General features: G+C 41.8%; 3 protein-coding genes across 6 annotated transcripts; 2 read left to right on the forward strand and 1 right to left on the reverse strand.

The window, feature by feature from the left end:
• Positions 1–838: 838 nt before the first annotated feature.
• On the forward strand, positions 839–5,025 carry zgc:112334 (uncharacterized protein LOC619199 homolog). The gene is made up of 11 exons (XM_049585029.1): positions 839–1,026; positions 1,812–1,919; positions 2,015–2,111; positions 2,209–2,343; positions 3,124–3,322; positions 3,428–3,559; positions 3,716–3,815; positions 3,900–4,071; positions 4,166–4,310; positions 4,424–4,478; positions 4,591–5,025. Exons 1-11 carry the CDS (start codon positions 985–987, stop codon positions 4,735–4,737), a joined length of 1,332 nt encoding a protein of 443 aa, XP_049440986.1. The 5' UTR covers positions 839–984; the 3' UTR covers positions 4,738–5,025.
• A 1,438-nt stretch (positions 5,026–6,463) lies between these two features.
• Positions 6,464–10,311, reverse strand: ndufaf3 (NADH:ubiquinone oxidoreductase complex assembly factor). Its single transcript, XM_049585044.1, has 5 exons — positions 10,156–10,311; positions 8,440–8,635; positions 8,278–8,344; positions 7,885–7,985; positions 6,464–7,118 (listed from the first exon to the last, which is right to left on the reverse strand). Exons 1-5 carry the CDS (start codon positions 10,242–10,244, stop codon positions 7,011–7,013), a joined length of 561 nt encoding a protein of 186 aa, XP_049441001.1. The 5' UTR covers positions 10,245–10,311; the 3' UTR covers positions 6,464–7,010.
• Positions 10,312–12,026: 1,715 nt separating this feature from the next.
• On the forward strand, positions 12,027–23,717 carry LOC125892886 (NCK-interacting protein with SH3 domain-like). Of its 4 annotated transcripts, none has more exons than XM_049583221.1 (13): positions 12,027–12,589; positions 13,510–13,622; positions 13,709–13,919; positions 16,581–16,656; positions 16,846–17,384; positions 18,261–18,431; positions 20,098–20,184; positions 20,386–20,524; positions 21,165–21,245; positions 21,960–22,088; positions 22,383–22,472; positions 22,566–22,738; positions 23,146–23,717. In XM_049583221.1, exons 1-13 carry the CDS (start codon positions 12,419–12,421, stop codon positions 23,368–23,370), a joined length of 2,205 nt encoding a protein of 734 aa, XP_049439178.1. In that variant the 5' UTR covers positions 12,027–12,418; the 3' UTR covers positions 23,371–23,717. The 4 variants fall into 4 exon arrangements, with proteins under 4 accessions (XP_049439178.1, XP_049439181.1, XP_049439180.1 ...); XM_049583224.1 differs by having other exon boundaries at positions 13,709–13,898; XM_049583223.1 differs by having other exon boundaries at positions 12,028–12,589; positions 16,849–17,384.
• Positions 23,718–25,022: the final 1,305 nt, after the last annotated feature.

Raw genomic sequence — 25,022 nt, forward strand, 5'->3', positions numbered from 1 at the left:
CTGCCCAACTCAGGGGTGTCAAAAACCATTTGAATGGGGGCCAGATTAGATAATATGAAAATACCTCAGGGCCAGCTGCTTCTCAGATCATACAGGTTATTTAAAAAAAATGAGATAAACACAACTGTTTCATCTTTCAGTGAGAAAGTATTCAACTTTCCATCACTACTGAAAAAAGTGGCCCTTTGCTGTGACTATATGCTTTGTTGCTGCGGCCATGTGTGCTACCTAGCAGAATATGTCTACTGCTTGTTTACCATCTGTTTATGAAAACACATTAGTTCTGCCTGCATAGTTCTTACTTGTAGTACTTAGTCACGCCACCATGAGAAGAACAGAAAGTGGACTTGCTTGACTGACCAATATTTTGTGGTCAAGCTGGGGGGCATTTAAAATTGGTTTCTGGGTCACAATTGGCCCCTGGGCTGGACTTTGGACATGCCTGACCTAATTGTATACAATAGTAAAAATGAGCTCCACCTTCTCCTACAAGAGTAAACTGTTACTTACACATTGATAAATCAGTATTAATAGTCTAATAATATCATACATGTATAATAAATATATCAGTCACAGGGGACACTACTGCGATATAATATTCAAAGTACATTTTGCTGATAATGCTTACTGTACTTTTACTGTAGTTGAGTGACAGATCTGAGTACTTCATTCACTACTGATGACACCAGCTTCATTTAATACCTCAATCTGAAGAACCTGGGAAACCCCACCTCTTATAGCCAATCTTATAGCCACACACACACACACACACACACACACACACACACACACACACACAAGCATACGTGTGCCAGTCTTAAGAGGATTATTGCAAAGGCGAACAAAGCAATCACTGTCACTTATCATTATCATATCTCACACACATATGCACACGGACACATTCAGAATACTGCAACAGGCTAAAATCAGGAAGAGAACTGGGACTCGGTGAAGAAGTGAGAAACAAGTGGAGAGACTGAAAGGATGGAGGAATATGATATCATTGTGCTTGGAACTGGACTTAAGGTAAGAAAACCTGTATTTATTGAAACATAAACAAAGAAAATTGTAGTCGTACATTACCTACATCTACATTACCATTAACATATTGTACTGAGGACCTAAAGATATACTGAATGATCTTGACTTTGATTTGTGTCCTTAACTTTTATTTTTTCTCCATACTTTATAGCAGGGATACTGAACATGCTTTGCCCAAAAGGCCACTTTTGCAAAATGACAGGAGGCCAGGGGCCAGTTAAAAAACAGACGATGATATTTATCAGTGTGTGTAATAAATGACTTACCTGTGGTCAACCTTTCAACATTTGCATTCCTTATTCATCTTCGCCAGGAGTCAAATCCAGTGCAGGTCAGGTGTACGCAAGGTGTTTCTAGGATCTGAGGACATTCGGTGCTTAGCTTTGTTCTCTGTTTGGGGGTCCAGGGAATCCTCCTCTGACACTTTTATTGCTAAGCCAGCTCTATTTTTATGCTTTTTATGCAAAAAAATCAGTGTGAGTCAACTTATTTTCATTGTGAAAATGGTCAGCGGGCCACCTGTACCCTACTGTGGGCTGGATTTAGCCTGTGGGCCATAAGTCAAGTATCACTGCTTTACTGAATAAGTGCTGGATAAGTTTGTTTATGAGTAAAATGTCCCCGATTGTATGGATCATTCAAATGCAGATCTGAGCTCCCATTGGCTGTTAAATGGAGTTGCAACAGTTAAATTACGTCATTATGCTACTCTTGATCTACAAACGTATAGCACCTGACCCACTCACTAAGTGCTCCACCATCTTTTTCAGGAATGTATCCTCTCTGGTTTAATGTCTCAAAGTGGGAAGAAGGTTCTTCACATTGACAAGAATCCTTACTATGGAGGAGAGAGTGCATCCATCTCTCCCCTTGAGGAGGTGCGTTCACACAAACAAAACATGCATAACCTCTAAAACTGCTGCTATATTGCTAATTTGCTATGTATACTTTTCATTTTTCTCTACATTTACAGCTGTACAAGAAGTATAATGTTTCAGGTCCTTCTAAGTCTATGGGCCGTGGAAAAGAATGGAATGTCGATCTTATCCCCAAATTTTTTCTTGCCAATGGTGAGAGCCTCGTACATCTGAACCTATGATTTGTGCATTATTGTAGTGTACATATGTGCACTGTGATTATCTGTGTCCTCTGCTGACTTTGCAACAGGCGAGCTGGTGAAAATCTTGGTGCACACTGAGGTTACTCGATATCTGGACTTCAAAGTTATTGAAGGCAGCTATGTGTACAAAGCAGGCAAACTGCACAAAGTCCCCGGCACAGAGGAAGAGGCCCATAACTCAGGTGATGAACATGAACCTGAAGGATGTTTAAAGGGACAGTTCACCATCAAGTCAAAAATGCGTATTTTCTCCTCTTGCCTGCAGTGCTGTTTATCAGTCTAGATTGTTTTGATGCGAGTTGCCAAGATGTTGGAGATATCGGCCATAGAGATGTCTGCCTTCTTTGTAATGTAATGGAACTAGATGGCACTCGGCTTGTGGTGTTCAAAGCGCCCAAAAAATCATTTGATAAGCTCCACTGAGCTAGCTAAAATTACAGCTGAGGAGGTTCCCACTAATGTTTATATCTTGCGTTGTCACGAGCCTCTCATCCATGAGAAGATACCACAGACTGTATAAACAATGGATTTAGCTACCATGACATCACCCGTTGGTTTGTGGATTACCATTTCAAAGCCTTGAGTTTAGCGTTATGGCCGTTGCCATCTTGGTTTTTTGAAGCCAGAAGTGACCATAATCGGACGAGAGGTTGGAGCTTTGTATGAGAGGTGGATTTGACTGAGAAGCCAAGGACACTATTGGCAGACGGCCTCTCACTTAACCCCCCCTGCCCTTAAATACGCATAAATTTGGGCCTTAATCAAATGTAAACGGGTGAGTTACAAAAAAAAACACGCCCACTTTGAGCACCACAAGCTGAGGGGCATCTAGTTCCATTATATTAGAGAGAAGGCAGACATCTCTACAGCTGATATCTCCAACACTCAATAACCCTGTTAGTGCATCATAATATATTTTTTTACTCCATTTAATAACATTCAATAAAACATTTCTGTTTCAGATCTGATGGGCATGTTTGACAAGAGAAGATTCAGGAAGCTGCTGCTCTTTGCCCTGAACTTTGACATGAGAAACCCTCGGACCTACCAGGACATGGATCCTAAGAAATTGACCACGCGGGACCTTTTCACCCGCTTTGACCTGGGACTAGATGTAATGGAGTTCACAGGTCATGCCATAGCCTTACACAGCAACGAGAGGTCAGTCACAGGAACTTACATAAGCAAGATAACAAATGATGACAGGTGATCCTTTAAGTTAAATCCTGCCACCTGATGTGTACTTGTCTCCCGATGACTCTGCAGTTACCTGGACCGGCCATATGGGGAAACGATCGGACGGATCAGGCTGTACTGTGAGTCTCTGTCCCGCCACAGTGCCAGTCCATACCTCTACCCTGTGTACGGGCTGGGCGAACTGCCACAGGGATTTGCCAGGTTACAAAATAATTAATCAGATTGTGTTCTTACATTCAGTGCAATGAGATCAGCATCAAATAGGAAAAATGATGTATCATTGTGCATATTAAAACAGATGTCATGATGTATATCAGTGTCAGAGGGGGACCTTCAACATGTTACTGTGTGTTTCAGATTGAGTGCAGAGTATGGAGGAACCTTCCTCTTGAACAGAGCAGTGGATGAGCTTGTGATGGACAACAGCCAAGTGAAAGCTGTCAAGTCTGAGGGAAAGGTACGTGTATTAACATGTATGTATGAAAATGTCCAGCAGCACAACTGTGCTCTTAGTGATTGTGTCTTTCTGTGTCTTAATCAGCTGTACAGCTGTAAACAGCTCATCTGCGACCCCAGCTACGTTCCTAATCGAGTGAGGAAAGTGGGGCGTGTGATAAGAGTCATCTGTTTATTAAATCATCCAGTTAAAAACACCCACGACGCCAGCTCCTGCCAAATCATCATCCCTCAAACACAACTCCACAGGAAATCTGGTATTTTTCTGTTTTGTGTGTGTTGCAGTCGACAGATTCTTTGTAAATAAATGGTTTTGGTTGAATCTTGTCCCCTTTTGTTTTGTCCATGCAGACATTTACATATCTGTAGTGTCCTATGCGCACAGTGTAGCCTCAGATGGGATGTACATCGCCACAGTGAGCACGGTGGCAGAAACCAACAACCCAGAAAAAGAAGTTCAGCCAGGGCTGGACCTCCTGGAGCCCATCAAGCAAAAGTTAGTGACACTTTAAAATGTTTTATTTACTGTTTTTTTTTTAATGGTTGTGTCAGTAAAATCAAAATTTTAAACAATATTTAACGTTATTTCCTGTCACAACCTTCATCTAGATTTGTTTCAGTCCACCACATCCTGGTTCCCAATGAAGATGGAAGCAAGAGTCAGGTAATGAAGGAGATTCGCCAGAATATTTTCTGTACTAAAAATTAGAAATGAATTATAAAAGAGTAAAGCGTGGTGGGTCCAGTGTTACTGACAGATGCTGTGTCTTCCTTAGATATTCGTGTCCCGCTCATATGATGCATTAAACCACTTTGAGGATGAATACGAGGACATCAGAGACATGTACCGCCGCATCACAGGAGTAGAGCTCCACATTGGAGGATCACAGAGACACCAGTCTCACAACTCTGATGACGACTGAGAAACATCAGAGCCAAAAAATTCAACAGCTGGGAGGCCATAATGACATTATGGGCGATTATAGCCAACTGCTACACAGCTATAGCTGAGGGTGTGTTATGCAGCATGTAGAGTGAGATGTGAGTGCACTATGTAAATGTTGGATATCTAATTTGTTTGCTATGTCCTTCTTTTGTGATACTCTGTAACAGTTTGGAAAACATCTTTTTCTTTTCATGAACTTTAAAGTTCTAGTCTTCTGTATTTGTAATGTTTTGGTATGACACAAGGTGCTCTGTAGCCATCAACTTTTTTGTTACATAGTTCTTCTGTTGTATTGTTTACACCTTCAAAGTAAAATCCTGACCACGCTGACTTTTGTGGTGAAAATTCTTGTATATGTCTAAAAATGTGTCTAACATCCATTTTTGATCGACATATAAACTGAAACTGACTGAAATTACAGCTAAATTATTACTTTATTCAGTAAAGACGGCTTCATATTTAACATGTTTTTAGCTGCTTTCATTACTTAAGTACATTTTGACAATTAACTCATTAATGTAATTAACTCTTCAGTAACCACTTCGACTGCTTTTTCAAAAAAAATTTTTTTACTCCCTTTGGGGAACTACGCCCATTTTCAAAATTCAGACGTGTTATTCCTATGGTCTAAGACAGTCCATAAATACTAGTAAACATGAACAACTCTCTCCCAAATTCAAAATAAAGAATACTAAAACTCAAATTTAAGATATCCTCAAGTATAAGTGTGGAGATGCTCAATAGATAATTATAATTAAATTATCTATCAATTTGCAGTCCAAATGTGGGTCACTGGACCATTATGAATGGACCACAAGTGACATGTGAATGTCACAGAGCTTTTATTCTGAAGTGCTGATTCCTGCTGTAGAGTGAGTGAATAACAGACAACTACTTAACAGAGACAGCAAACTAGCTCAAGGACATGGTCAAATGCAAGTATGACACTGAATATATTGAACCGTGCAGACATTGAAATAATGACTAAGGGGAAATCTGGACCCCGTGGCCGCACCAGTTGGGAACCACTGATCTAGATGTCACCGCGAGCACCCAGGGGAATGTTCTCAGTATATGGGTACATTTCTTGTTTCAGAACTCAAGACCACAACAGAATAAAGCTCATTTGGGTGTAAAAAAGAAAACACAAAATTCAGCTCCCATTCACTGTCTGTGGAGCAGCTCCAGGCTTAATACCTGATGACATCACAGATTTAAGATTTACTCCTCTGGTATCTGGCTTTTGATGGAGAAGCTCATATCAACAAATAATGACTGAACTTTCTTAGGCCATGAAAATAACATATTGAAATTCTTATATTTGGGTGGTGTTCTCCTTTAAGCACCAATCTGTGCCGCAACTTCTCAGCAGCAGCAGGTGAAAGTGATCATGCAGCACCCTGCATGTGAACGAGAGGGGGTTTAAACATTCAGCCTGACGCTGGGCATGTGGCACAGAGGCAGATGATTAAGAGATGAATCCCAGTGATGTGGAGAGGATTTGTGGATTCTCTTATCTATGGGAGCTTATGTGTGAGAAGGACAAAGCCACTGTAACGATGTCACATACTGCACACAGGCAGCTTGTAGGTGGCAGCGCTGCTGGAGGCACAGACGCACAGAGTAAAGAAGCTTATCCAAATGAAGGATAGTCACCATCAACACCTCGGGCAGAGGGCTGGAACATATTCATACACAAAGACTACACATGGAGTCATTTTATCTGCTGCACAGACAATAGCAACTCTTCCTTGTGTCTTTAAATAACACATATTCCATGCAGGTGTTTTATATATTTTGCTATGCATGAAAACACAGTTAATGAATGACACCTAAGTTATTGTTTGTTGCATGTAAATCTTTTAAATATACAGTATATTTCCAACACATAGTCTACACCTGAGCACTTGCACAGACTTTATGTGCACTCAAGCATACTCACTCACACTCGCTTCTACACCTGGATTTTAAAGCAATAGATGTGACAGAAAACCCAACATCAACAGTACATGAAACTCTTGGCTCCCTGCTCAGATCATTAGGTGACAGCGACTGCTTTTAACACCTTCATATCCCAAAAATAGCAGTTATAACCAAATATAGTGGTTCTTCAGAGCAGTATGACTGAGTTTGTTCCTTTGGAAGCTTTGTGCAGAGGAGGAATAACCATCCCACAGGCCAGGGATCATTCATAAACCTCTGACCTCCGTCTGCAGAAATCAGTCCTAGTTGCTGTTGACGTCTCAACACTTATTCCTCCTTCAGTTCCAGCGCAGTGCTGACGGGCGGAGGGATCAGACCAGCGGCTGCCACTCTTCGCTCATTGGTCAGGAAGTTGAAGGTTGCACATGCATTTGGCTGCAGAGATGGAAAACAAATACAGAACAGTAAATAAGACAGCTCGATTAGTTTCAAAGTGGAAATAATTTTTTTGCTCTAAATGATCGTTATGAAATAAATGTTGATTGCACAATGTAATGGCTGTAGAATAATGACACCATTTGCATTTAGATTGGTTGCTTTCAGTATGCAATTCTGTCTGCAGGTACGATCACCTGGGAAAATGAAGGCTTGATTTACGGCACAACGGAAGTACATCAACCTTTGCCCAACCAAAACAGGAAGAGGATAGTGTCTCTGTTTACCTCTGTAGCTGTATGCAGCCCAGTTACCTTTTGCCAGCACAAGCAAAAGTAAAAGCCTACTCCACATTGCCTTGTCTGGCGTGTCACCTGGCTATATTTGCATTTTTCAGCGCCGTGCCTTTTGGATACCTGCTGCTTTCAGTCTGGCACCTCCTCACTATCCTTCTATTAGGTCGCGACCTCAACTGCACACTGCAGAGGTACACAACAATAAACAGCCCTAACACAGAAAATAATTTTAAAAAATACAGGCAGATGGCAGAGTCTCTACAGAAAAATACACCACCACACACTGTAAGTAGGTCATATGTGAGAACTGAGAGGGATTACTTTTGTATGAGCCTATACATTGTTTTTAGGAAAATCTTGCATAGCAATATTTTAAGTATTATTGGTCAGTCAGAAAGTCTTCATGTCTTTGATGTAGGGAGGAGGAACATGATGCATGTTACTACACTGAGACCCTGAGCACACTTTACCGTGTCTTGCACCTCCACAGCGATGCCTTTACGCTTGAGTAGAGCGAGGACTGAGGGGTCGATTCGTTCCACACGTGCTCCTGTGCCCAGCACAAGAATCTCTGCATAAACAAGAAAATAAGTCAAATGACAAGGGTTAGGGAATATTTTCTTCCAGTTAAATACAACATACATAAACTTAGATCGGTGAGGAAATCAAGGAAAACCTGATACACATGAAAATAATGTTAATCATGTGCTTTGGCCTTTATAGTCACCAAATCTCAACCAAATTTTTGGACCAACGTATTGGACAGGGCTCTCCACCACCATAATCAAAACACCAAATGAGTGAACATCTTTTGTTAGAATGCTGTTCATCACACATTATCTAAGTTTTTATTTTATTTATACCTATTCTGGGTTCAAGCATGTGGAACAGTGAGACACTTTCTTCTGTGATGTCTTTATAACTGCCAACCTGCAGAGAGCAAGAGAGGGAGAGAAATTTAGTATAAAGCAGTACATGACACAACAAACTGAGTACTGTGAGGGTGGTTTGGATATCAATCTCACGTTCCACTGGAGGATAGCAGGAGGCAGCACAGCACAGGGCCCAAACACCTTGTTGCCGTCGATGTTGAATCCCCTTGAACTGTAGCTGTGGATCATGGCCCCGCTGCCCGGCTCCTTCTGCATGACGGACACCGTGGTCCGTTGGTACAATTCATCATCACTGGGTCCCAATCTATGTGCACGAGACAGAAATGGGCTGGAACAAAATACAGGTACACAAATTAGAACTAGCGCCATATTAGGAATACAAGTCTGGTCACTTTCTAGTATTTACTGTGAGTTGTAATGCTACAAAATGTACTTTTGGTCAGTAAAACTGTGGGCATGAAACAGATCTGATCTCTGCACATTCTCCATCACTTCACATTTCACAAAAAAAACAGGTTGCACTGCAGAACCGTTGCCATGTGGCCCATTTTAAAAGCCAAAAATCTAATGCCAACCTACTGACAGGGCTGACAGCCAAAAGCTTTAGGCCTCATTCTGCAGAGAGGAGGCAGCCAAGAAACACACTTCTGCTCCTACACAGAGCTGCAGCACATTTCAGCCTTTTCTTTCACTTTTTCCTCCTTACTGTTACAAAATATGAGCAAGTTCAGCAAACTTTTGTTTCTGAGATGCAATACTCTGCACTTTCTAGTCAACTGCTTACATCGCCAGCTGGATTTATAAAGTAGCGCAGCGAGGACTCATGAGGTGACCCGACCTGAGGACTGAAGGTAACAAATGACTCCACCAGATGGAGCCAGAGATGCTGTCTGGTGTGCAAATGAGCTTAGAGCTTGTATCTTGGAGTTAGTGAAGGGAAATCTACACACAGGAGACATCATGGCATAAAGTAGAATCTGCACATTGTTCTTTGCTCCGAAAACATTTCTGTTTTCATTGTTGCTAAAGAAATGTTTCAATAAATCAGATCTTCATCGGGCACAAAACAGCACCTAAAGACATCCCATTATATATACATATCTCAAGATGATATGTATATGTAATCTGCAACTGGTGGCCAACCTGAAAAGCCATTGATTATATCTGAATGCAATGATATACTGTCTGTGTCTTCACTAAACTCAGTTATTGATCACAGGTGTCAACATTGTAAGTGCAAAATAATATGATAAATGCCAAGAATAACCCATAAAAAGAGAGAAAGATATCAGAAATAACTAAAGAATATAGTTTTTGGTTATTTCATTCATTGTAATCATATAGTTTTGCATTTCAGTTGTTGACACATGTGACTGATGATTACCTGCTATACTCTTACACTGTTTTCTGAAGACACACATGATTAAGTTGGGCTACAGCCAGTGGCTTCACTATTTTCTGTCATTTTCTAGACCCACGAATTAGTCGACAAATAAACAGGACCCCTTAGTGATGAGAAAAAGTTTGCGTGATCCTATGACATAGTATGACCTACGGTGTAAATACACACACAACATGACTGTAATAATGTACTTTTATTGGAATAATACCACACAAAATATGGCACAAAACCAACTTCCCCAGTGTCGAATAAAACTAACGTGTATCCGAGCATCTCAGACTCCTGTGACAGTTCAGGCATTTCATAACAACATGTCTTTATAGTGTCCTCGTCTCCACACAGAGGTGATGTAAGTCAAAATTAGGGACAACTTCTTAAGCGACCTCGCTGGGTTTAAAACTTCATCTTAAATTATTTAAAAGCCATAAAAAGATAAACTAGCATACCTGGAGAAAGCAGGCGCTGCCCTGGAGGCGAAGAGAAACCCCTGTGTTGATCTCTGGAGGAGGAATCTAGCGCACACCGCACTGGCCATGTTGACGGAGCTAACCGGCGACACACAGGGGGGATACTATTCTGTGTGACACCAGCCGTCTGTTTCCGGTGTTGTGTAACGCTTAATCGAACCCGTCTTTATTTCAAGTCCAACAAGCTGATCCTTGTTTAATTATCGTGTTTTTAACTTCTCATGTCATGGCACATATATGTAATATATCGTGATAAAAGAGAATAAAACATTGACCTCCAGCTGGTGTTTGTTAAAGCTGAGAAAAATAGGTATTTTTTAAAATATAGGTTATCTGATATCACCGGCTAAATGCTAAGCTACTGATGCTAACGTTAAAGGATCTTGCAATAGGCTAATGTAGCTGATGTTACACACTGAAATGTGTCATTATCTAAATTAAAATTACAGAAAAACTGCAACCTGTAACCCTCCACATAATGAGTTAACCCACAACACAATAAAAATTACTAGAGGTTGATGTTTATTAATAAAGCTAGCTAACCGTTGAATAGCTATCTTGTATCTCCTTTATCAAACCCACAAAGTGCATTTAAATACTCTGCAACCTTTGTTGTTAATGAAAATGTTTAAATTTGAACATTACAGTAATTTATGTGTGTTGAGTCTGTTAAACATTTATTTTGTGTCGTCTTTTTGCATGGTTGTGTCTCAAAGGCCCACTTGATCCAGATATTTCTTTTAAAGGTCCAGTATGTAACATTTAGGGGGATTTAGTGGCATCTAGTGGTGAGGATTGCAGAATGCAACCAGCTTTTGGAAAATTGGACTCATTCAGAGCAGGCGTCGTCAATGTTTTTCAGGCTAAGGACCTAGAGAGATGGGGCAGGGAGCCCCCTACTACGTATATGGCATAAAATTGCACTGCGTATTAAAGCAGGCAGATGAAGGTTGTCAGGCAAACGGACATATCAGCCTCAGCCTGCAGTGCACACATAAGGGATTTTGCAGAGTGCTCTGGGCATCCAGCAGCCGCTACCACCAATGTCTCCTCCATTGTTTACCAACTGTGACCACAACAGAAGGCCCTCCTCTCAAATCATCCGACTGGACAATGGGAAAAAAGGTGAGAAAAAAAAAATGACATGGGACGTTTTTCCGCTCTGAGTTGAAGTTTTTTCAACTCAAGGAGTGCAGAGCGCTCTGGCAAAAACGCTGTGCACCTACAACTCTTAAATGCAAGGTGCGTTGCAACACAAATACAGCGAGCAAAAAGCTTTGTTCTCATTAAAAACAATTACAGAAAGGCGCCTCCAGCTGCTAAAATGCTTTCTGTGTGATCAGGGCCTTGATCTGTATTTGCTTTTCAGGTAGGTGAGGGAGGAGATTCCACTTTCATGAAGATAAATTGTTGCAAAAGGCAAAATATGTTGGTTTCATGTTAATTTGTATTTTTAGACATTTTAATTTTTTGAAAATAAATAAGTAATTAAAAACAAAGCTTGTGCAGCCACCCCGCAATAACTCTGAGGACCCCCTGGGAGTCCTCAACCCCCTCTTAAAGACCCAGGATTCACAGAGAGAATAATGTATAATTCCTGTATTTAAAAAAAAACATTAATTTTGGGAATGATATAGTTTATTTGCATTGTTTACAGATGCTGTCATACGTGCAGTGTGACTGAATGAGTTTCCACACAGTCAGATGCATTATATTATTCACCATGATTACCATAATCATCTATGTGCAGTGTATGATCAGTAGTAGATACAAGGGACTGATATTAAATGTTAATAACTAATTTAGTCATGAGCCCATCTTCAAAGAATAACACAATTTGTCATATCTGGTGGTAATCAAAGCTGTCATGAAAAATAATGTTTTTTTAATCATGATTTTATTTTATATTTTATGACATCTTATGATGATGCAGCAGTAATCACACTAGTTTCAAGACCCCCGGTCGAGTGACGACTCTCTCTGCCTTCGATTAAAATGCCTGGGAGGCGTGTTCATGGAGCAGCAGCGCCCCCTGCGGTGTTCACTGGAAACACTCACGGGTCAGATGATCCGAGCTGCATTGTAAATAGTCAGCGGCGATCCTCCACCGGGGCCATGCCTTCATAGACTCTTTAAATCACCTCCAACAGAGCAGATAGCCACACTCGGAGACTCCTTATCTTCTGACACCAGCTCTGTAGCTGTTTCGGGTCATTTCGGTGTGTTAAAGTGTTTGTAAAGTATGTACCGGTCTCTGTACGCTTTCCGGTCCGCGGAGCCCAACTCGCTGCACTTCGCGGCCGGAGAAAGCTTCCTAATCCTGGAGAGGAGCAACAAACACTGGTGGCTGGGGTCCCGCTGCAGCTCGGGGGAAACCGGCTACATCCCATCATCATACATCGAGAAAATACAGGTGAAGCACCGAGCTGTGACCTGGATGTTTTTCCTCTTATTGTCTGAGTGAATGCAAGCGGTGAGCATGTCACATCACATCCCGGGGTGAGGTGAAATCCAGTGAATGCGCAGAAACGTTGAGGGTTGAGCTGAAGGCATCGGCACAGACAGATCCCGTGTTACTGTACTACATGTACTGCAGCGCAGGCCACGTTGAAGCTCACTGCTGATCATTGTCAGGGAGAAAATGCGCGCTTGCAGAAGAGCCCATGAATTATTGGAAAGGTTGTATATGTGGGGACATGGCCTTCTGCACTGCAGCTGCTTACTGCGACAGACGGGAGGTGGAGGATAGGACAGGAGAGGATGGGGTATGACAGGATGGGATGATGTAGGAGAGGATATGAGACAGGACAGATCCAAGGATCAAAGATCAGCAAGACATGAAGCCATTGTTTCTGCAGGGATTAAACTCACATGCTCCATCCTGTAATTATATTTCTATTTTATTATCAAGAATATTTTCTTTACTGTTATTAGAAGTACTGCTCCCTTCCTCATTATTTCTCTTAGTCACACCCACATGTACTCTGCAGTCAGGAGACTCCTCTTTCCAAACACCCAGGCTTACAGTGAACTAGTCAGAGCATGCATTTAGTCAGATCACACACTCACACACTGGCAGGATAGGAATGCTCTCTCCTGTTCTTAATGACATTGGCTGTGGAGGTTTAATGAGCCCAAATGTGAGGCCTCACTGAGCACGTGTGTCACTGGTTAAAAGGCTGTGTTTGTTAGATAATCGGCCTAGTTTGTCTCTGCCCAGAGTCACACACGCCCCCGAGCCACAAGTCGACTCCTTTTTGTTTAAAGTTTAATAATTATGTTGATGAATATTTAATTTATAGCCTATTTTTTTTTTCTCGTTCTCTCTGGCAGGCTCCAGAGCAGGATGAGGTGTTGCAGTCTATTGACAGAGCAATCGAAGGAATCCACAATGTGGCCTTAAAGAACGGAGGCAAATACAACCTGGAGCAAAGAGATGTTCTACAGTGAGTCCAAATAAACATGATAAAACTATATTAATTCCAACATGTTCTGTATTCTGCATGTGAATCATTATTCTCTCCTGTTGTAGAAAGTTGATCCATCACAGAAAGGAGACACTCGCACGACGAAGTTCATCGTCCCCCGCCAACAAACAAGGCCTCCCATCTTCCAGCAGTGAAATATCTCTCAGTCAAACTCCTCCTCCACCCAACGGCCTTAACCGAGAGTATGGACGACAGGGGAGCGTGCCGCTGTCAGGAAGCATGGACAGTATGCAGGTAGAACAGAGCTTTTATCAGGTAACTCGCTTGTACAGTTTGCAATTAAATGTCTTATTTGAAGCCACAGAGGAGGTTAAAATAAGCAGGGTTTTAAATTTAACCTCCTGAGACCCTGTGTCCTCCTATGAGGACGTCACATTTTGGGTTTACTTGACCTAGTACTTCATTCTACTGAACTTAGACCTGTTGTCCTCATTCGTGGACCTTTTTTTGTGCCATCTAGTGGTAGCAAGAGCACAATACACTAATCTGTGTAAAAACAAGATGGCAGCCATCTCTGCCAAGTCAGTGCAGCTGATCCAGACACAAAAGTGGACAAGGTCCAAAACCTGATCACATGTTATGGTTGAAACTTATTTATTTATGATTAATAATGTTTATATGATTGGCTTTGACATAGAATTATGTGGAAATGAATAAAAAAGTCTAAGCCCAAAGTGATTATTGCCCTCTACAACTGTAACAACGTGTAGCCTATACATCGAATTAAGAAATGTTTTAACATTTCATCAACTAAAATGTGAGTTATACGTCTACGACCTGGTGCTTTTTCCTCTAAATTTTGCTAACCTTCAGTAGCAGTGGCCTGGAGTCTCTGTAGCATGGCTAGCTATGGATTCCAAATCCTAAAAAGGAAAAACCTTGGAGGAAAATAGAGGATTTAATAGTGTGTGGACAGATTAATTTGCTTTCACCACCAACACTGCAAATTTAAAATACTAAGTAGTCATAAACAGCTGACTGCAGAGTAGTTACCTTGTAGTAAATCATATTAATGAATGCTCATTAAGACCTGTTCGCAATTTAGACTTAATAGGCTGTTACCTTTATTGAAATATGTTTTGTGGCTCCAGACAGATTTTTTTTTCTTTTGGCCAATAATGGCTCTTTTAATAGTAACGTTTGCCGCCCCCTGCCCTAAATGATCATTAGTCAGTCACATAGCCGTCTTATGTTGAATTAATAAAGAAAACGTAGTTTTTCTTGCATGCCTCCACAGTGAAGGAAGAAACTGAAAAGGGCGAAAATTCTTGATGAATTGTAGTCATACAACAGCAAAACTGTATCAAAACATCAGTTTACAAACTCATACAAAATTCGTGCAGTGTAATCCAAGTCTCATTTATCCAGTCGTATGCAAAGTACTTCAAAAACACATGCATTTTGTGTTTTTAAAACACTTCACGCACTGATGAGTCGTGCACCTGCAGAAGTGTTTTAAATAGCAAGGTGGTGGTTAATGGACATACAAATGATGACTTCCTTTGAGACCCACTTCTGGTTTTTATAACTTTCACATTGTGGGTTTTGAACCTATCGTTATTATTATCTCTGTCTCTTCTACCTCACTCTTTCTTTATTCTTCTTCCTGTAAAGCACTTTCACCTCCTTGCAGTACAGTTTGTTTGTAGGTGTAACTCATTAATGATCATTTTATGAACATGCTCAAGGCTGCCAAACATTAATCACCACTAATCTGCTTTGATCTTCTACCTCTCAGATATTTGCAACTATGGGTTGCTACCTAATCAGTTAATCCATGTACAGGTCATAAACATGGCTCGTCTTTAGGATTAAAGTTTCTGCTCAGGCTTTATTGATAAAAAACAATATCAGGAGTGTCAGAAATGTTACAGAATAGATCCTGAGAGATGTTAAACCATCCTGATGTTACCTGGGAAAGCTTCTCTGACAGCAGAGAGAAATGTGCTCATGTTGTGCAGACACACACCCACAATATGGCCTTGCATATCCCTTCAACAATGCTCATTGTATAAAAAGAACACACAAGTAAAAACAAGCTCATCCAAGACAGAAAATAGTCCCAGTTAAAGTTATAAAATATAGAATAAAATACATTAGTGTACATAAAGAATTGTGATAGACAGGAGTGCAGTTATCACAAATGAATAAGCAAATGAATGTAAACAGGAATGTAGTGAATGTATATGTTTACTGAGAAGTAATATGAAAACAGTTTGTAAAACAATATGTGGGGTGAAGTGACAATATAAAGGTCAAGTGACATTAAGTGATGAGCGTAGTGCAAGGTCCACACAGTTTAATACATTCAGCATCATACTTGCATTTGGCTCCGTCGTCGAGCTAGTTTTCTGTCTCTGTCAAGTAGCTGTCCGTTAGTCACTCACTCTACAGCAGGAAACCGCACTTAAACTTAAACTCCATTCAGAATGGCGCCTGTGACCCACTTTTGGAACACAACCCATCAGATGGGAACCACTGCTGAAAGTATCAGTAAAATAACCCTGTACCAAGTCGTATCGAAACCAGTCGGTCACTGCAGGTGTTCTTTGATTAAATGTCATGTGTGATTGGTTCACTACAGCAGCAGCTACAACCCACCACACAGTTGAGTGTGGTGTATGTGACAGAGTGTGCAGTCAGTAGTTTGATCACTTTCACAATGTATTCTTGTGAAAGTCACTTGGATGGGAAGGAGTGGTGACATTTTACGCAACTGAATGATTCCACTTACATGAAGGGTATTGAATGAGGTAGAAATGAAAGGTATCTCATGATGCACTCTATTGACATTGGTGTCACTTTATGGGTACTGGTATTATAATTTTTTAAACGATACACAGCTCAATGGATGAGCTGTCCCTGAGCCTAGTGGTGTGGGATAATCAATTTCCCCTCCTGCCTCCCCTCCTGCAGGTGCCTCCTCAACCTCGACGTGCGGCCCCGATCACCCCACCTCCCCCTGAGAAACAGAGAAACAGTCGGCGTCCAGGTAAGAACTCAGAAAGCAGCACTGTGGATGCATTTTTCTGCTCAGTGTTTTATTTCAGTCTCACAGATTACAGCGAGGCGGTTTTGCTGCTGCTCTCAGTTCTGCGTTTCACAAACACTCTATTCTTAGTCAGGTCGTTCCTATTCACTCTCCTCTCTGTAACTGGAGCTCTTTCTCTCCTTCTGTCAGCAGAGCCGGAGGTCCCCTCCAGAACGTCCTCTCTCCCTCCGTCCCCTGCCACCTCCCTCTCGATCAGCACCACCTCTTTAGAGTCCGGTTCCTCCCACTCACCGGTCTCCTCTGAGGTCAGCATACCAAGTGTTTCCAGCACCCCCCCTCCTCCTGTGCCATCCCGTGTGAAGCCCACTGCACCGCCGCCTCCCTCCGACTCCCCTCCTCAGCCCGCTCCCGCAAAGAAGAGCCCGGCTCCACAGCCTCCCCAGCCCACCCCTCCTCCCTCGCAGCCCGCTGTGGTGGAGCAGCCAGAGAGTGAATGGCCTGTTGCCCCCCCGTCTGTCGCTGAAAGCCCTCCTGGCAGCCCCACTACCTCTGAGCCGGTTCCCATGACTATCGGGGCTGAACTGATCGAGCTGGTGCGGAAGAACACTGGCCTGAGTTATGAGCTGTCCAGGGTCGCCGTGGGCGTGGTGGTCGGCCATCTGCAGATGGCCTTACCTCAGGCCTCCTCTGATTTGGAGCAAGTTCTCCTCTCGCTGGTGGAGAGCAAGGTCAGATTTGTTTTCATTACATCATGTGGATCCAGCATCCTGGAGCCCCGCCAGCTTAAAGGAGAATACCGGTGTCGGTTAGGGTTACAGCTCAGTCTGCATTTAGCTGACATTTCTCAGAGTTGTTTTGAGGCGCAGGGGACTGTACTCACAGTGTCACTCACTTGTTTCCTGTTTTTAAACACAAGCTTGACCAAGCTTGAAATGAAATGCTGATTCTTTCCTGGCAGACATTTGTGTTTCTTCCTGTGTGTGTAAGATGGTTAACAGTAGCATGTGTGTCATGTAAACCCCAACAGCATTTGTTGAAAGCTTTTGGCTGCGTCCTGTATTTAAATGGTGATACGTGTGTGCACTCCGACGCTGCTTATCCAATTATAAAGCCTGAGATACTCTGTATCATCAGTGTTTTGTTAAGCCCTTGCTGAGTGTTCTCTTTCTAAAAGCACACTAAACAGACCTTTAATAGACCACGAAGAGTTTTGAACAAAACCAAATGAGGATCAGATGATTTTTAAGCCTGTGTATGTTTTTTTAATACTTTAAAACAATTGAAAGAATAGCTTCTTCTGAGGTTTTTATATTTTCAACTGTGCTGCCTGCATGCAGACACCTAATGTAAAGCAAAGAAGCATCCAATATGACCCCAGCATTTCCCTTTGAAGCAGGACTACTCAATATTTTATATTATCAGTGGATGAAATTACTATTTCTAATGTGAAAGAAATCATTCATAGTGTTGAACCCAAAGGAAATTATCGCCAGACTTAAGCTGAGCAGTTACATTTCTATGTCAGAGAATAAAAATGTTCCTCTGTACTAGTATTTCAAGTTGTCGCAGAAACAGGTGTGTCATGCTGTTTTCTGTGTCTGCAGGATCTGAGTGCAGCACTGCCGCAGGGCCAGGTGTGTCACGATGAACAGAGGCTGGAGGTGATCTTCAGCGACCTCGCTCGCCATCGGGATGATTCCCAGCAGCGGAGCTGGGCGCTTCATGAAGACCACGCTCTCATCGCCTGCTACCTCGAGGAGTTGCTGAAGATTCTGGTACGATGCAGGGAGCTGGTGACCTCCTGTAAACGCTGATGTCTGTAACAGTCTGCAGAGCGCCTGTTTTCTGCAGTGTAAGAGGATGTGACTGAAGTCCTGACTGACTGTGTCACACGTGTAAAAATGGATTTCACATATAGTTGTGTCTGTCAGTCATAATGTAGCCCTTTTTTTTGCAAAATGCTTCACAGTAAAAGCATTAAAGGGTGAGTTCAGTATTTTTCACCCTGGGCCTTATTTTCCCATGTTTTTGTGTCTAAGTGACTCATGAGAAGAACAACTTATTAAAATTACCCCAGCATTGAGCGAGAGGGCTGCAACCAGCAGCCACGAAATAGGCTGCAATGTAATGTTAATCAGCAATTGAGCACCATCAATGTACGTCTGCTAAAAGTGCTTGTTTTTGCCACTGACAAGCTCAGATTACTATACTAAGTGCATGACAGCTTATGGAAAAGTTCCCTACACAGATAGACCTTTTGGTCAAAGAGTAAGATAATTTTTCTTTAACCAGGAACAGCCCCAAAGTCGACATCGCCCAATCCCGTGAAACCCACCAGACTCCATTCAAATAAACAGTCATTTTAGCGTGTATAGAAGCAGCATAATTTCCGATCTAACTGGGAGAATTGGGGGTTTATTTCATCCAAACCAGAGTTGGTGATTGTTGGAACAGTGGAAAGACAAACCAAGGAGGTTTTTGTGTGTTTTGTTTTGTTTCTGCAGACTATAAATGAAGTGTGTTTTATGATGATAAAATTACTGTTTATTTGAATGGAGTCTAGTGGATTTCATGTTTGCAATTTAGGGGCTGTTCCTTGTGAAACAAAAAGGTTCTTACTATTAAACAAAAAGGTCTAACTCAGTAGGGATCCTTTCCAAAGTGTTTTTTGACACTGTCAGTGGCAAAAACAAACACTTTTAGCAGATGTAAATTCACAGTGCAAACATGCCCCGGGTGGTGACATTGCAGCCTGTTGTCTCCCTCAGTACTGGTCCAGTTTTAAAAAACAGTTTTTTGCTTTCATCACTTAGACACAAAAACACAGGAAAATAGGGTCCAGGTTGAAAAATACTGAACTTGCCCTTTAAATATCGAACAAACAGGACAGTGACAAACACATGAAAAACCAAATAAACTTAACAAAACAGGAATAACATTAAAAAATCAAAATGATACAACATTAAAATGCACAGTAATGTGTTTAAGTGTAGGTGTGACAGTTTCCAGTAAGAGCTGGAAAAAGCAACACATACTTAAAGTCAGGCAAGAGTTTCTGAGTTGATGTCACTGCTTGATCCTCATAGTTGTGAAATGAAAAGTTTCTCCTGGGATGAGTCTGTGATGTGGCCGCAGGACGCGTCCAGCTGTCGTGCTGTAAATACCAGACATGTTTGATGGGATCAGACCGGCTCAGACGACTTTACAAATCCAACAGTGAGGTTAAAGACTGAATCTGTAAACTCTCCAGGCTGCCAAATATTCTTTGTTGGCAGTTTGTCCTGAACCCCAGGGATGGGATGTCCAGATGAGTTGCTCACAGGCTCCATAATCCTCTGGTGTCTCCAGGGACCACAACTGTCCAACAGATTAGGAAGTTACAGAGTTATGATGTTATCATATCATCATCTGTTACAACTAAAAGCTGTGTTTTATTTTCAGACTGATGCAGATCCAGAGGTGTGCAAGAGGATGTGCAAGGCCAACGACTATGAGAACGTGCTGTCTCAGGTTTCATACTATCAGATGGTAAGACATTATAATAACAGCCTTTTATTTTGGACACACTGAACTTGAAACTAATCTGTATTCCAGAAAAACAACATGCCTTTTTTTTAATCAGGATTAGTTCTGTAAAGATAGTGGGTTGTGTAATCACAGTGTTGCTGAGCACGTTCAGTTTACATTTATTCAGTGGCAGCTCATCTTTGCCATCATGTGACCGTGCAGGAGCATCGTGTGTCTCTGAGACTGCTGCTGCTCAAAGTGTTCGGGGCCATGTGCAGCCTGGATGCTTCTCTCATCTCAACCCTCCTCAACTCCATCCTCCCCATGGAGCTGGCCAGGGACCTACAGACTGACACACAAGGTGACTATATTTACTTTTCACTATCTCTTGCTCATCTATAGCGTTTCCTAAGCTTAAAGGAACATTATGTAAGACTTAGGGGGATTTAGTGGCATCTAGTGGTGAGGATTGCACATTACAACCAGCTGAAACTTCTCCCAGTGAGAATTCCTTCAAGGTTTGGTGTTTAGGAGGTTTTTACCAGGGGCCGAATTATCTGCAGAGGTCTCTTCCTCTCCTAAACAAACGGACTTGATGTTTTACCCCAGTAAAAACACTGACTAAAGCAGTTTCACATTGCAAATTAGTATTCTTCCAACACTGGTTGTTGCAGATCAGCTGCTAACTACATTGGCTGATGCAAAAATGTGAATGGCCCCATCTAGAGCCAGTGTTTGGTTTGTCCATTTTCACCATTGTAGAAACATGGTGGTGCAACATGGCAATCTCTGTAGACGAGGACCCGCTCCCTAGATAGAAACAACTCAGTCTAAACTAAAGAAAACACGACAACTCTTATTTTCAGGTGATTATACACTAAAGAAAACATACTTACTTATATTGTATTCCATTTCTGCCAATATTCCCCTGCTAAACTCTTCACACTGGACCTTTAATATGATCACAATGACACTTTCTTTGTCTGCTTTTCTTTCCTCAGAACACCAGAAGATGTGTTACACAGCTTTGGTTCTTACTATGATCTTCTCAATGGGCGAACAGGTGCCATATCATCACTACGGTATGTATGTGTAAAGCTACTGTGTTATATTTTCACCTCCGCATGTAACCACAGATGATACATAAAGATGACGGCACACTTTAGAATCATTTCCTGTATCTATGGCATGTTGATTTTGCCACTGCCCTGCCCCTTTTTGGAGACTAGCAGTGGTCTTTTCACCTCAATGAGAGAAGTGATCGTAACACAGATTATGACTGATTCTTTCGCCTCATAGTCACTGAAGTAAATGTTGTACCCATTTTTCATAAGCCACGATTCTTCTAAACATTCTGAAACTAAAATGGCATTTTTCAGACAGACTTATCAGATAACTTCGTTTGAGACGTGTCTTTGTCTCAGCAACACATTCCTGCGAAATCTGACAACAGCTAACCTGACCTTGTACTCAGCTGATATCAGACATTCAGCTAGCAGATAAAAACAAGCGGCCAAATAAGGCACAATGTTAAATTTGGACTGTGTCTAGTGTTGTATTGTTTTGAATGTTTTCATCCATCCACATAATGTTCACAACACTTCAGAACAAGGTGGAGGGAGGCAGGGGAGAGACGGACATGACCACTTAGGAGACAGGAAGTGTATGCTATTTACCAGTGGTGCAGCTTGTAATGCGTCATCTTTTCTTATAAAGCATCTTTGATACAATGTTAAACATCTGTAATTAAGGGATAATGTGTTCTTTATTTAAGACATGACCCTTCTTGCTTTCAGAACACTTAAATGCTGACTTTGTCCAGTTTCTGCTGGGTGTGGTGGAGGACGGGCTTCCCTCTGATCCCACAGAACAGCTGCCTGACATCTTCCTCAACCTCCTGCTGGCCTTCAACCTGCACCACACAAGTGAGAACAGCCGCCATCGACCCTTTACACAGCATTTATTTTGACTTCTCAAAGCAGGAAACACACAGCAGAAGTATAAATAGTAGGAATAAATAGATGTTTCCATTTCTGTAGACCAGTTTCAGGGTTGCAGTGTTGTGCATGCTGGCTCGCTGACATGAGTTACAAGAAGACTTAAATGCAGTAGAGCCATCATTGATGTTAATAGTAACGCCTGTGTGTTTCCTGTAATGCTACACTGCTTCTATTGTTTCACTATAAGTACTTTTTTTGTGTCTTGTCTGTGTCACCCAGCACCCAGCAGCAATGTGATCATGCAGGAGCTGAAGAAGAAAAATGTCAAGATCCTGTCAGAGAAAGTGCTGCTGCTTCTCAACAGAGGCGGTAAAACACCATTTGTCATGTTTCTCATTTTGCATATAAATCTGTTTTCTGTCTACTGACGTCATGCCTCACTCTTTACCCGCTCCTCTCCAGACGACCCTGTGTGTATGTTCAAACACACCCCACCTGCACCGCACTCAGTGCTCAAGTTTCTGCAGGATGTTTTCGCCAACCGAGAGACCGCCGACATCTTCTACCGCACTGACATGATGGTGATGATCGACATTGCCGTTAGACAGATATCTGACCTTTCACCTGGAGACAAGGTGAGACCTGGAGACGCTGCACAGCTACTGATTGTTCTCTGGATTTAAAGGATTAGTTTCACATTTTGTCTCAGCTTTTTTATGCCTCCACGTAGGTGATAGCCATGGCTGGAGGCATTATGCTTGTGGTTTGTATGTCCGTCTGTACCATTCTCATGAATGTGATATTTCAAGAACACCTTGACGGAGTTTCGTTAACATCTAATCAGACTCAAGAATGAATTGATATATAATTCATATGTAATGGAACGATGTAAGAGAGGTACAGATCTTTTTATCAAACTTTGGCAAGAGGGCGAATAAGCATTTATCCGAAAATATCAAATTGTTTCTTTACTGATACCTGCTAAATCAACAACTTGTCACCATGTCTGATTGTTCTCTCCTCTCTTGCCCTCCCTGTGAAGCTGAGGATGGAGTACCTCTCCCTCATGCACTCCATTATTCGCTCGACGGACTACCTCGAGCACCAGCACCGCCTGTCTGACCTGCAGGGGGTGCTGCAGAGGATTCTCAGGGAGGAGGAAGATCCAGGAGAGGATGAAGGGAGCGCCACAGCGAAACAGATGGATAAGCTAATCGTACAGCAGATCTACAAGGAGTTCCCACAGATCTGTGAGAACCAGGACTAACCATATCAGTATCACGCTCACACACTGTAGTCTGCTCCCATCTGCTGCAGGGAGGTACAATAAAGCTTGAAAGAGGAAGACCTGGCGTTTGATGGGACGTCCTGTATTCTGTGCCAGCCTGTGCTGAGAGAAGCTAATCAAAGTTTGCCAATGTTTTCTTGGACTTGTAGTCCAGAGCTGCAGCATGCATGTGATGTTGATTTCAGAGATTTACCTTGTTTTTCACAGCTTTTCCCTTGTCAATTGATTTTTTTTCTTTTGTTCTTCAAGGAGGGAAAATACGACAAATGCACAAAAACACTTTTAGATTTTGTCAAACTTGGAGATTAAAAATAGCCAAAATATAGGCCAAACCTTGGAGCTGTCTCACAGTGAATTCCCAGCAATAATAACCTTAAAAACATACACGATGTAGCTGTATGTGCTCACAGTATTCTGTATTTAAAGTAATAGCAATCCCAACTAAAGCTTATTCTAACCAAAACATCTTTAACCAAATTTTCTTTAGAGCAAATAAAAGGTCGTGAGTGACAGATCTGAAGTCGTGTTACAGATAAAGGTGCCATTATTTGAACTGTTGTGAGAATACTTTATGTGCTTCCCTTGTAGTGGGACCAAACTACTGTGTGTTACTGCAAGCATTATGTTCTTAATAGAGTATAATACTCTTAAAAAAAGCTGACTTCCTGTTTCATTCACCCCCTCATTCAGTATATTTAGAGCCAAAGTCGAGTAGAGCGAGCTGAACGAGTTTACTGTTTTAGTGAGGAGGAAAAAAAGCACACTCTGACTGGTGTGTTGTCATTACCAAGCCTTTAGCTGAGCAACCTGCTGCTACATATTGAGTCTCTCCTGTGTTCTCAGTCTGGTACTTTTCTCTCTTTACTGCTTTTCAAGCACATCGAGATGTTTGCTCTGTACTTACATATGCAAAGCTCCGCAAGCATCAACTGTTTACAGATTAATGTCTGTTCTCTGCGTTCACATTCAAACTAACTGTGCTGCAATAACGCTTTCTACAGCAACCTGTAGTATCGCTGTAACATACTGAGTCTTGGCTTTCTGGAGGGGAAATGTTCTGCAGTTATTACTTAAGATAATACATTAGTCAGTGTTGTTGATTTCCACTTATTATTTGATGGTCCTACTGAAAGTCAATGGAGAGGGAATACAGGGCATTTCTTTTATCTCCTCATGGTTTTAATACTTTAACAGCAACATGTACTTTTCCTTGTTTCTACCCCTGTGATGTCGTGATCAATGTTCTCCCATCTTACACTTTAACATAACTGTTTTTGTCCCTGGCATGGCCTCCCCGTCTGGAGATGGTAGAATCCAGAAGTGGTATCAGTTTTTAGTTGATGTCCGAGTGTTCGTTCATTGATTCTCTGTGTGTCTGTTTACAGCGTGTGTGTGAGAGAGGTGAGCGTCTCTTCTTTCCAGGATTAACATTGTCTGCAAAAGTGCTGCGACCATGTTGTAATAAAACTAATAAAGCTATATTTTAACAGTGGAAATGGTCAGAGTGGTTGTTGAATATATAACAGTACATTTTGGTGACTGTTACTGTTACAGTCACTGTTTTTTGTGTTACTGTTGGCAGCAGAGAGACGTAGCTGAGTGTGTCCAGCAAGTCTGAAGCTGCCCATAGA

Source organism: Epinephelus fuscoguttatus, linkage group LG1, assembly GCF_011397635.1.
Source record: "Epinephelus fuscoguttatus linkage group LG1, E.fuscoguttatus.final_Chr_v1".
Taxonomy (NCBI): domain Eukaryota; kingdom Metazoa; phylum Chordata; class Actinopteri; order Perciformes; family Serranidae; genus Epinephelus; species Epinephelus fuscoguttatus.

Bases quoted from the DNA above. Each gene is read 5' to 3' on its own strand.
- ndufaf3 (XM_049585044.1), bottom strand. From the start codon at position 10,244: ATGGCCAGTGCGGTGTGCGCTAGATTCCTCCTCCAGAGATCAACACAG. The intron at 8,636-10,155 runs GTATGCTAGTTT...ATTTTGTTCCAG, and splicing joins GCAGCGCCTGCTTTCTCCAG to CCCATTTCTGTCTCGTGCAC. The intron at 7,986-8,277 runs GTATAAATAAAA...TTGTTTATGCAG, and splicing joins CATGCTTGAACCCAGAATAG to AGATTCTTGTGCTGGGCACA.
- zgc:112334 (XM_049585029.1), top strand. From the start codon at position 985: ATGGAGGAATATGATATCATTGTGCTTGGAACTGGACTTAAG. The intron at 2,112-2,208 runs GTGAGAGCCTCG...ACTTTGCAACAG, and splicing joins CAAATTTTTTCTTGCCAATG to GCGAGCTGGTGAAAATCTTG. The intron at 4,479-4,590 runs GTAATGAAGGAG...TGTCTTCCTTAG, and splicing joins AAGATGGAAGCAAGAGTCAG to ATATTCGTGTCCCGCTCATA.
- LOC125892886 (XM_049583221.1), top strand. From the start codon at position 12,419: ATGTACCGGTCTCTGTACGCTTTCCGGTCCGCGGAGCCCAACTCGCTG. The intron at 12,590-13,509 runs GTGAAGCACCGA...TCTCTCTGGCAG, and splicing joins CATACATCGAGAAAATACAG to GCTCCAGAGCAGGATGAGGT. The intron at 13,623-13,708 runs GTGAGTCCAAAT...CTCCTGTTGTAG, and splicing joins GAGCAAAGAGATGTTCTACA to AAAGTTGATCCATCACAGAA.